We start from the raw sequence: 12681 nt of genomic DNA on the forward strand, positions 1-12681 counted from the left end.
CAGAGCAAGAATAATGATTGTGTGTGTCTTTCGCAGCTTCAAAGCTCCCTGCTGAGTGCCTTTCTACAAAGGTCTTGTCTTAGTTCTCTCATCTAGTGAGTTCAGGGTGGAAAAAGTTTAGGCACAAGCTGCGAAAAATGAGCAGGAATATCTATGCTGTGTTATAGAGTGTAGTGTTCTTTACCTCAAGAATAAATTGTAAATGAGGATCTTTACTTGGGAAACTCTCAATGGCCACTACTGGACTTCTCACCTTTCTTATAACCTTTAAAAAGAAAACAAAAACACTCTTCCATACTAGTTAACATGGATGATCCCAGAAATATCCCATTAGAATAAGAGGAACTGAAACTCAAACAAGGCTGGTACGATCCAAAATGCGAAACTTCATTAAGAACTATCAAACCACTGACCACGTCTAGAAAAGCTCTTAAGCAACCCTGTGGAGGAGCTAATGCCCCATGACACACAAAGTATGAGACCAATTCCTAACATAGTTTGGACTCCATGTGTGAGGAACTTAGCACACACACCGAAATAAATTAATCTCTCTTCTGCAGAAGAGGCTTTTTGCAGGGAGCATTTAATCATGGACTGATCAGGAGCAAAGCCAAACCAGCTTCATTCTGACTGAATAGATCAGCTTTGGAGCATGCTTTTGTTCTGTAAAAATTAGTTGAAAAATTATCAGGAGCATTTCTTCCCACTGTTTAACTCTGAATTTCTGAACTGTGCTTTATTTTCTGAAATTTCCTGGAAAGAGTTTCCTGGAATGTGAGATCATTTCTTCATTTCTCCCATGGGATGCATGCACACACAGACACACAAGCAACAGTTAAAAAATGTGTGATGGATATATCCCGTCGAAACAAACACACCGGTGTACTTTCATGTCTGCACGTAAAGGAAATGGACCCGAGTAAACAAAGTGATACTAACAACAAAACGTAAGGGGACTTGAGAGGGCTTTCTCTCCACACAGTGATCAGGAGACGGCGACAGCAGCCGGGCAGCCCAGCCCTAGCACCCGGGAGCTTGACGCCGGTCCCCCACCCGCAGCATCTTCCCTCTCCCGGCCGGGTTTGGGCCAGGGCGGGCCGGGAACCGGGAGCTGGGGAACGGGGGCTGGGAGCCGGGGGCCTGCCCTGGCCGCGGTTTTGTTGCATCAGCAGGAGCCGACCTGAAGGAGCTCACGCTCTCCTCCTGGCCGTCCCCGTTTTTGCTGTGCCGTCAGTTCTCGCCCTCCTCCCCCACCTTCCTCCTCTCCATTTGCAGAGTGCCCCTCCTCCTGGGCTGCTACCCCTCCTTTTCCCCTCCTCTTTCACAGTCAGAGGCTTGAAAACTTGTTAAAAGCTCTCCCAGTGGTCCAAGTTAGAAAAAACTTTTACGAGGTATCAGCACTTTTCTTTCACTGGTGGGGAAGGAAGGATGAAAAATACAAAACAGCAGTAGACTTTTAAAGTTTAAATAGACAGGTCTGAGTGCCTGAACGTGCTCTTCCATTTTACTTTAACCCTCCAGAGAAGTATCCTGATCCAGCTTCACTGCTGATCAGCAAGGGTAAGTTGAAAGCTTTCCTTTCTCATCTTTTTGTGTATACGTTTTTTTTTCTAAAAACTTTTTTTCCACTCTAAGAACTTCGTGTTATTTCGCTGGTGGTCGAACTTGTTAGGGAAAACAGAACAAAACAAAACAAAGCATGCGTGTAAGTTTAAACTTACAGGGATTATTCTTTGCTTCCTTTGTCATATTTTTATACATTTCTGAAAATACGACCCGACTACAACTTCTAACCATGCGCCACTGAGAGAGGAACTGCGGTGAAATTATGCCTGCACAGCTGGGACGCAGACTTGTTGCTCATGTTTCAGTGAAATCACTGCTGTGTGCTTGTCTCTGCCTAAATGAGCTCCTTTAAAGAAAAAAGAAAAAAAAAAGAAAGAAAAAAAAAAGAAAAAAAAGAAAAAAACACTTTGGTGTTCTTTGCTCTTCTACTTTGCACTGAAATCCCACCAGAAGTTTGCAGAAGTGAGACTTTGTCCCCAGTGTGCCCCACTTACACCCCACTCATTTGGCTTCCCTATGGCAGCCCCGACTGATGCCGACTCGCTTGTGCAGAGCAAGGTTCTTAATTAGTTGCTTTGTTAAATGCAGCAGCTACCAACGTGGTGACTTTCACGTGGTCTTTCTGATGATTTTTCCCCTTTTCTTTGAAAACAGATGTGATAAAAGCCAGACGTGGGTTACGGAGTTTTAACCTAGTTTGTATATAGTTACTCTGTTTTAGCAACCTCAGTAAAGGGATTTTAGAGAAGGAATGTGAGATATCATGATATGCCTTACCACGTTGGCAATGTCTGTGAAAGTTTTGGGTGGATATAAATGAAAGTTGTCTAGGAAGAGCTGTGAAAGAATATACACAATATGTGTCATAATCCCAATATGACACATTCCTTTTATGTTACCTTGAAGGCTTAAATACTTTCAAAACGTGGGGAAGAGGAATGCTTGAGCAGCATCTCTTGGCGTACTCACAAGTTTTTTAAATTGCAATACTTGGATTGATTTCGTATTGCGTTTGTTGCTTGCTGCTTGCAAACAGTGAAAGAACAACATGAAAAAGGAAACAGCAGGAGAAAGGACCTTCAACTGAAATACGAAGCGCGGGATCTATCTTATCAAGTAGCACGCTCTTCTCTCTAAACAAGAATATTGTGTGCTTATGTCTGTCCTTAGTTTTGCCTCATGATAACCAGCAAGCCATGTGTAGGGGCATATTTTGTCTGAGGAGCTCCTTTAGACATGAAATTCCTGAAAGCCTATGGTAATGGGGATAAAAATGTCCTACGAACACCTTGTGCCTGATTTCTGTGTGCGCTTGCATGTGCGTTAGTGTATAGGGAACAAGTTGGAGGACTGGTGTGAAGCTTTCATCCTGCCATTTTTAACATCTGGACAGCACACTACACTGGAGAATTTAAGCCTCTAGTCTTTGAGATGTTTACTGAAGTGTTTCCTTCAAAAACTTCAAAGCCAAACACTGGCACTGACCCATGATACCTAACAAGCATACAAATGGGAGAAGGGTGAGCGGCAGGCTGAGTTCAGGAGGAGGAAGAGAGGGACACAAGGGATTTAATTTGTGACATAAATCTGAATGCTTATATGCTCAGGAGTGCAAACAGATTCAACATTGCAAAGTTATCTCTGCTTCCACATAATGCAAGCCTACAAGATTAGTTTTATTTGTCTCTGAAATGAACACCAGTTTAGGCCAAGGATTTTTGTGGGCATGGGGAAGGTTAGATGACATTGAGCAATATCTGTTTCATCAGATACATTTCTCTCCTTCCTCAGTCTCTGGTACACTCCACCCCATCTTTCTATCCCCCCCCCCCCCCCCCCCCCCCCAGATATTACCCACAGAATATATCTCTCATGGAGGCATCTGGTCTGTTGCTTATTCTGTACACGTATTTGTTAGAGTTACAAATTTCAAAATCTGCAAGTATGAACGTCAGAGGGCCCGAGGCCCCCTCAAGGAATTCGGCATTTCTTTTAGTTCCAGTGTGAGTCAGAAGAGGGATGAATTTGGGCAATAACGTAGAGGGTAGACATGACTTGTACCACTAGAGAGTGTTCAAGAAACTGCTTCTGGCTGCTTTGGGTCTTTTTGTAATTATGTTTTAGAAGTGAATTGGCAGTACAGAATACTACATGGGAGAGGCAAAGTCTATGGGGAAGATCCACTGGTGTCTGACCACCAACAATACCAACAGACAATGAAAAAAGCAGACAGCTGAGGCACTTGAAATTCTACTTACTGCAGCCATTTAGAGTGTAACCTTTGTCCAGCAGATTAAATGAACAGCACCTTTCCAGGGGAATGTCTAAAAGACATTTGCTAATTTTTGTGAGATATCAGAAAACTATCTTTCGCTATTGCAACCCATCTAAATGTTTTCAGTTGTCCATCTCACTTGCTTTCTCTCCAGTGCTGGTTACTTTTGGGAAATGATCACGTTGGTTGATGTTCAAGGTCCAGAAGCTTCTCTTTTGCTGACTACTTAATTTTTATGTGTGCTTAATTTTTTATAGGAGAACAAAAACTTTGTTCTGTTTCTGACTGCTTCAGCTGCACAATCCTGTTTTAGATCACACTCTAAACCCTTACTGCTCTTCCGTCCACTAGCATGTGACCTTCTAACACTGTAGTCAGACCTGGACATGTTACCACAGCACTGAGTTTATATTATTCTTCCTGAAAAATATGAACCAGATGACATGATGAATGTTGTCCATAAAAAATAGTTCTAGAATTTCTTAATTGTGGCTTGCAAATCAGATTTCTTATATATGTGGTCATCCAAAAGCCTTTACAGATGAATGCTGTCATATCTCCTGCTACTTTTTTTTTTTTTTTTCTTCCCTATCTTTACCCACAAGCAGTAGAAGCTGGCAGAAATCCACTTTTAAAAAGGTTAATAGGCCTGCATTAGTCCAACTCAAATAAACAAACAAATAAATAAATAATCCTGTAAGTAATAATCAGTAAGAACTCATGGAATGCACATATGCATCATCACCCATATCCTTAAATTTCTGAAGTGCCGAAATTGTACCAGTAGATCAGGTCAACCTGTGTTATTTAGTGGAACTGTTAAAAGAAGTTTAATTGTTAAAAAGAGACTTGAAGGATGAATAAATCATTTTAAAGGCAATCTTCCATCAATTTCAAACTATTTACAAAACTAAAATACATATTTGTTTGATGAAGAACATCTTTTTATACAGAGTAAACGTATTTTGTAATCAGTTAATAAAAATGGTCTTTCAGTGTTCTGAAAATGAAAAAGTTAGATCCGATGAATAAGTTTTCTCTAAAGCAATATGAAGTACTGTGTTTCATAAAGCAACAGAATCCACTTAAGTAGAGGAATAATATATTTGTGCCACCACAAGGTTATCTGATTAACAGCACAATGTTTTGAATTGATGTGGGTTTTTATCACTGGCAAAGGCTAGCGTGTAACTGATCTCTTAAAAAAAAAGTGTTGTTTTTTTTTTTTTTTCCAAAACTATGTATGAGTAATTCAAGCATGGAATGTTTCCTCCTGGAGTTTATATTGCCAGAGGATATAAATGAAGCTTAGTAATTTTGCATGCTGAAGCAAATTATAAAATAGGTAGTAAATTCTCGAAATATCGCAGGTGTGGGATTAAGTAGGTCAATACTGAAGTAAATCATGTTACATTAATTGACCAGAGTTGAGTATAATTAAAAAACAAACAACACATAGCTGCCTAGAAATAACACATCCTCTGTTTTCTTAATCAAACTTTCAAACTGAAATAACATTTAGGCAGTAAAAAAAATACATAGAGTCTGAGGAAACTCTGTCAGTTCAGTAGTTTCAAATCATCAGAAAGCTCACTAATTAAATCAAGAAGCTGTTACTTGAAAAAGGCTCCTTCTGTCCACTTCCACTTCTAGGACACGGAGAAAATAGTTTGCCTTTAAAACAAACTTAACATGTTGTACATTTACAGACTGTTCCCTGTTTTAACAATCTCAGTTTAAGGAGGAACGTGGTAACATTTCATTCCAGCCTTTTCAGAGACCTCCATGCTCATGTGCTGACTCCATTCCTACCAACCTGAACCGATAAACTAATCTTTCCGGGGAATGACTAAACCTCGGAAAGACTAAAATAATATGTCAGAGAGAAACGCATTGTATATTTCTCCCAGTGAGGCTTCCAGATTTAAAAGTCTGAAGAAGACCTCATCCGTTGATGGGACTTCAGTCATGTGACAAACTAATTATGTGAGGAAGGGTCTGAACACCCCAGTAGGTAAACTTCCTCTACACTTCAGAGCAAGCTGACTAAGTGGAGAAATGGCCCTGGGATATTTTGCAGGAGTTCAAAGATAATTGTCGTCTCTGAGCTCTTGGAGCAAGTACTTTAAACACTTGTCTCCCATTATTCTCTCAGACTCTTTCCAATGGCAAAAAAGATGATGTGTTTTTATTTATTTATTTATTTTAATTTGGCATAGATTGTTATGATTGAGTTTGCCAAATTTATAATCTTGTGTTTCCAGTGACTCACCACTTCTTGAAAGAAAATCTCTTCGGTGCTAAAATTTCCTATTTTATGAATTATCCAGAAAAGGTTTTATTGTCTTTTTTTTTTTTTTTTTTTTTTTTTTTTTTTTTTTTTTCCTTTCTTCTATAAATGACCTTCACTAGGGAATATATCCATGATGTGATGGGAAGGAAATCGTTTGAACATTGTCAAAACTATTAATACTGGGAAGAGATTACTCAGCATGCACTGAACAAATACCTCTGCTGAGTAACATTTATTTTAAAAGGGAAGTTTTTTTGCTTATTTTTTTTTTCTTTTAGGTGCCCAATTTCACATGCTTATTCATGTGGGGCAAGCTAAAATGTAAGTTTTTGTCCAGAAAAGATTACCATTTTCAAGTTTATAAAATCCCTGCAGTGAACTTTGTTTTTCCTAGGAATTTAGAATGTCAAGTCAGAATACTGGTTTTATGTCACCCTGTGTATTTACAGATATGCCCAAGAAGCTGCGTGTGTCCCAGGATACACACTTACGTTGAGAGAGACAATTTAAACTTCCAGTGTTCAACATTCGGAATGCAAACTGCACGCCAGGAATTGCCTTAAAAACAGAAAGTGCTCGTTTACTTTTTTTTTTTTTCTGGCTAGATCTTTTTTTCCTTTGAAAGTAAAGTGAAGGAATTTAAATGTAAAAAGATGCAAATACAAAGCTGAAATGACAATAAATTAAGCAAGACACAGATAGCTAGGAAACCAGTTCTTCCAATATAGAGATTTGAGCTTATCTACACCTGATGTATTTAATATTTTTGGTTCTTTCATAAAAATATGGGTAAAGAATACTGATGTTGATCTTTGTGCTGCAAATGCTAATGCAATACATTTGTTTTACATAGCAAGTGTTTTTTTTTTTTTATTTTTTCTGAAGGTAAATATAGTAAAAACTTTGCATCATTAAGAGCTGTACTCTTAAATGTATCACACGCAGTAATTTGTGCAATAGCTGAGTTTAATGTTGCCATAGGAAATTTAACACACATTTGCAATGATGAAATTTTTGGTATCTGACCATAGTATAACCTAAATACAAAATGTACTATGTTTTGCTTTTCTATTCACTTAAAGACTGAATATAAAAATCACCATGAATGAGCTACACATGAGCAAGAGAAATCTTTCATTTATTCTTAGCATATTCAGGCAGTGCCATTAAGTGTTTCCACATCCTGCTTCAGTAGTGTGTCACAGCTGTTTTCTGCCTGAGGCAGGTACTGGTCATTGAATTGAGGCTGCCACTAAGAAGGCTGGTTTGAGCAAACCACAGTGGCAGCCAAGGGTTTTCATGGACTTCTTGAAAACTGAAGTGAAATTAGAAACCGTTTTTAACTGTGTTCTGAGACATAATATAATATTTATCTTTAAAGTTTCCCTTACTTTCCACTCTGCCAGCAACTTAACTGAAACACATGAATTAAAACAAAGCTACACCACTGCACTGTTAGCATTGATCTGTTTGATTCCGTACATCAAAAGTATTAAAGAGCTGTCTCAACCATCACTATTTTTTTTTTCTTTGTTTCATTCTTTAACCAGCATCCCGTGAAGATGGGTGATTGGAGTGCCTTGGGAAAACTTCTTGACAAGGTTCAAGCTTATTCTACTGCAGGAGGGAAAGTATGGCTGTCTGTCCTCTTTATTTTCCGAATCCTGCTACTGGGGACGGCAGTCGAGTCTGCTTGGGGAGACGAACAGTCTGCTTTTCGGTGCAACACTCAACAGCCTGGTTGCGAGAACGTCTGCTATGACAAGTCCTTTCCTATCTCCCATGTGCGCTTCTGGGTTCTGCAGATCATATTTGTGTCTGTACCAACACTCTTGTACCTGGCTCATGTGTTCTACGTGATGAGGAAAGAAGAGAAGCTGAACAAAAGAGAAGAAGAGCTCAAGGTGGTCCAGAATGATGGTGTCAATGTGGATATGCACCTCAAACAAATAGAAATTAAGAAATTCAAGTATGGGATTGAAGAGCATGGCAAGGTGAAGATGCGTGGGGGACTGCTCCGTACATACATCATCAGCATCCTTTTTAAATCTGTCTTCGAGGTGGCTTTCTTGCTGATACAGTGGTACATTTATGGGTTCAGCCTGAGTGCCATCTACACCTGTGAGCGAGACCCATGCCCACATAGAGTGGACTGTTTCCTCTCCCGCCCAACTGAGAAAACCATCTTCATCGTCTTCATGCTGGTAGTGTCTTTGGTGTCTCTTGCATTGAACATCATCGAGCTTTTCTACGTGTTCTTCAAGGGTGTCAAGGATCGTGTGAAAGGGAAAACCGACCCCTACTCCCACAGTGGCACCATGAGCCCTTCCAAGGACTGTGGCTCCCCCAAATATGCTTATTACAATGGGTGTTCCTCACCGACCGCCCCCTTGTCTCCCATGTCTCCCCCAGGGTACAAGCTGGTTACCGGAGACAGGAACAATTCCTCCTGTCGTAACTACAATAAGCAAGCTAGCGAGCAAAACTGGGCCAACTACAGTGCGGAGCAGAACAGGATGGGGCAGGCTGGCAGCACCATCTCCAACTCGCATGCCCAGCCCTTCGACTTCCCTGATGAGCACCAGAACACTAAAAAATTGGCGTCAGGACATGAGCTGCAACCCCTCACCATTGTGGACCAGAGGCCTCCCAGCAGAGCCAGCAGCCGAGCCAGCAGCAGGCCCCGACCTGATGACCTGGAGATCTAAGCTTCTTGCTGCAGTACTTGCTCGACTATGAAACGACATGCATTGGAAGATGCAGTCAGTGCTGATCTTGTTCCAGTGGAGGTGGTACTTAATAGTCTCAAGCAGGAGATTTTAACAATCATGTTTAAAAAAAGAAAAAAGAAAAAAAAATCAACAAAAACAAACAAGCAAACAAACTTTTAAAATACTTGCTGTTTTTTGGGGGAGATGTGGGGTTGGTGTGGGGTGGTACAATACACATTGGTATTTAATGTAGCTGGTTTAAAGAATTTAAATACTAAAAAAAGAAAAAAAAAAAGGAAAAAGATAAGTAGTCATTACTAAGGTAGGGGGTTGTTTTTCTAGAAAGGCTGTAAATATCTGAGTGTATGTGTATGTGCGTACTATTGTGTTTGTTTCTAAAGAATCTTCTAAAACCCAATAATAACTGAACTCACATTTGTCAGGGTGAAGTGCTGTCTGAAGATGAAAACGTTTTTCCTATTCAACAAGCAAAAAATCCAGGATTGCCTCTGATCATTTCCCTGTCAAGAACATTCCATTCTTAAAAAGTGCACTTTGAAGGTAAACTTTCCTATATGGTCCTCCAGGTTGTTGAAAGGCTTCTGTGAGGACAGGCTACAACTCAAATTTCAGACATGGCCCACCAGTAAGTACTTTGGTCACCTGCTTTTTCCAGCCCTTCATGCAGGTAGATTTTGTGATGTGCGTAAGTGGGTTGGCTCCACGCTTGTAGAACCAGCAACCACACTCTCTTGTCCACAGTAATATTCATGTCCTGCTGCTCACGTAAAGTTTATTAGCATCATATAAAATCCAGTTTGCTGCCACTTGCAGATTTAAGCATTAAGACAGGCAAGTAACTGACTTTAGTGATTTTTTTTCACAGCTTTATGTATTTTAAGGGTGCACATATGTGTGTGGACATGGAGATAAAGGTATACACAAAACACGCTCAGAAGCATAAGTTGAGAAGCATACGCACACACTTTACTTGCAGTTGACACTTTCTTGTGGATATTGTGAAGATATGGGCCACTATGGTGTTTACATTCTCTGATTCCTTCAATGCAAGTGAAGCACATGTCATATATTTTTTTAATTCTATATAATATTTTCCATGTATCCTAAATGGATGCTTTTTAAAAAATAAAAAAAGGCCTAATCCTGGATGTCTTGCTCTGGAAAATCTCTCTTTTAAATAAGTGGGAGTTTTGCCTGAACAAAGTCTACAGGATCAAGCCCAAGATGTAGCGAACCATGTTCTTCCTGGCATGAATGATTTTCTTTTGTAGAAGTTAGGGATGGAAAAGACCCATTAGGTCATCTAGCCAATCTCCCTGATAGGTAATAATGATGCTTGAATGATAGAAGTTGTAGTACTGTAAGCAAGCTTTAGTCTTATGTGAGAAACTTAGAAGAAATGCTTTGTGCTGGATTAATAATAAAATATGCCTACATGACTTTTGCAGTAACTGGTATTTTTCTTGTACTAAATATTCACATTTACTGAACTGTAATGTCCACTCCAAGTTTGACAGTTAGGTCTTTCTAGATGGCTCTAGCAACTTTAGTGTTTACACTTAGGTTTTGTTTGAAATGCAAGTGAAGTTGATTTTAAAAGAGTACAATTCTAGCTAATTTATTTGAAATATATGCTAAAGAAATGTACCAGTTTCTTCAAATGCATTGCCTCTTAGCTGAACACAGATTGACCAAGGAAATACATAGCTTGGTTTCATTTTGCAGCAACATAGATAAATGGTTTCATTTACTACAATATATTAATTTGTTTGACATTCCATGTTAAACTACTGTTGTGTTCAACTTCATTGCATGTTTGCAACCTTAGTCCATCAGATCATGTTGTCTGGAGAACATTAGTCAATAAAGTTTTAATTTAGTATAAATATATCTTCTAATTGTCTTTTACTGTTTTATATGCCCATATATCTTTTGTTTCGGTATTATAATCCGAACTCCTTCCTTCCCTCTTCATTTTCCCCCTGCCTTTCAGCAGTAGTCTTGATTTAATCCATCTGGATTTACTTTGCATTGAAATTTCACAGGAACAAATTCAGATACCCTCACAACACTGGAAAAATAAGCATTGTTTGTGACACTCATGGAAAAAAGTCAGGCTCGGCATGAACTACTGTAATGCAAATCTTGCCATGGGTTTCAGAATATATATATATAATTATTTTCAAACGATTATAAAAAATATAACGGCAAGATACTGTCACACAATTTTTAAAGCATTTTTCTCATGCAGCCTAGATTATGGATTATAAAATCATTGCCCCAAATTTACATTTCCGCATGCAATCAGACTGTTTGACTGACAGTCAGTTTGAATTTCTGGAATAAAATCCTCAGCCTTTCAGACTCAGTGGGAGCAAGGTACTGACTTTGATAAGGCTGGGATTTCATATAATGGTTACTGCTTCACCTTTTAGGTCCCTGTCAGTAATGAAGATGCCCAGTGCTTGGCTTTCATGCACTGGACTCTGAAAGAAAGATGGTTCAGCTCTTTTTTTTTTCTTCTTTTTTTTTTTTTCTTTTTTTTTTTCTTTTTGTTTTTCTTTTTTTTTTTTTTTTTCTTAATGTGAAAAATCAAAATATAATGGTCATGCAGTTATGACACAGCTTTCAAATTTAAAATTTGTTTGGTGTTTTAAGTCCAAATTTCCTACTAGTAAAGAGGGGGAAAATAAGCAGGACAATGTTAGTGGATTCACAGCTAGGAGAGATACTATACAAGCACAAACACAAGGAATGACTCCTTGAACTGTTTCTTCAATAATAACAATGAGTCATTTTAAGCTGGCTTGTCCTGGTTCATCTGTACAAAGGGAAGAACATTCCAAGCATTTTGTGAAGATCATTCCCTTGGGAAGGTCCAGAGAAACATCCAGAGAAGGGCTTACCCTGAGACAAAATCTGTCTCTTAGGCTGATTGTCAGGTACACCCCAAACTACGGACTCAGTTCCTTCAGGCATCTTGGACAGCTGATATAAATTACCACTGCAGTGCCAAGGCTCTTTGACTCATTTTTGGTGGTAAGTGTGCTTACGGCCAATTCTCCCACCTAGGTTTATTTTTGTGGAGTATATTTCTTGTATGCTTAAAAGTCATCACAAAGATATAATGTTGTGTGCCATTCATCCAATTCTTTATAAACTTTCTCCCAGTGCATCTGTGTAGGAGCAGTAGCATTCTCTCTGCAAATGATGTAAAATATTGTGTGATATGATTCTAGTGCATATTGCTAAACCTCTCAAGAAGGATATGTTAGATACTGAATTCAAACTGGAAAAGGTGTTGTAAAAATACACATTTGAGAAGATAACAAAACAAAACAAAAACACAAGGTATTATGAACAAATAAACAGCAAGAAAAACAAAATTCAAAACCTGTTAAGTAGTAAAAGCTTGTGTTGATATTTTGTGTAGAAGTATTTTGAAAAAAAGGCAAATTTACTCTAAGGCCTCCACCCTGACCCAGTAATTTGAAAAGTCTGTAAAGAGTAAAGTTAGAAGGATAAAAGTTAAAGACAGCCTGAAATCTATATGCAGATCATGTAATTTCAAGATGTTTTAAATACAGTGAGCACACACTGGAGGTTCTTTCCTATTTTAGAAATGAAATTTCCATATTTAAATTGGAAACTATTATGGCCTGCAGTAGTAGATTGAGAACCAGGACAAACTTTCTGAGTGTACCTGTCACACCCTCTGAAACCAGTCATTTTTAAATGATGGAGTCATCTTACTGTTTCAGAAATAAGGCTGTTAGCAATTCTGCTGTGTTACACAGGATGACCAGCTCCCTTGC

General features: G+C 38.8%; 1 protein-coding gene across 1 annotated transcript; it reads left to right on the plus strand.

Moving 5' to 3' along the window:
* Positions 1–1255: 1255 nt before the first annotated feature.
* On the plus strand, positions 1256–10754 carry GJA1 (gap junction protein alpha 1). Its single transcript, XM_082755878.1, has 2 exons — positions 1256–1560; positions 7685–10754. The coding sequence occupies exon 2, from the start codon at positions 7697–7699 to the stop codon at positions 8840–8842; it is 1146 nt and encodes a 381-aa protein (XP_082612004.1). The 5' UTR covers positions 1256–1560; positions 7685–7696; the 3' UTR covers positions 8843–10754.
* Positions 10755–12681: the final 1927 nt, after the last annotated feature.

This window comes from Aythya marila, assembly GCF_965140915.1.
Source record: "Aythya marila genome assembly, chromosome: 3".
NCBI lineage: Eukaryota > Metazoa > Chordata > Aves > Anseriformes > Anatidae > Aythya > Aythya marila.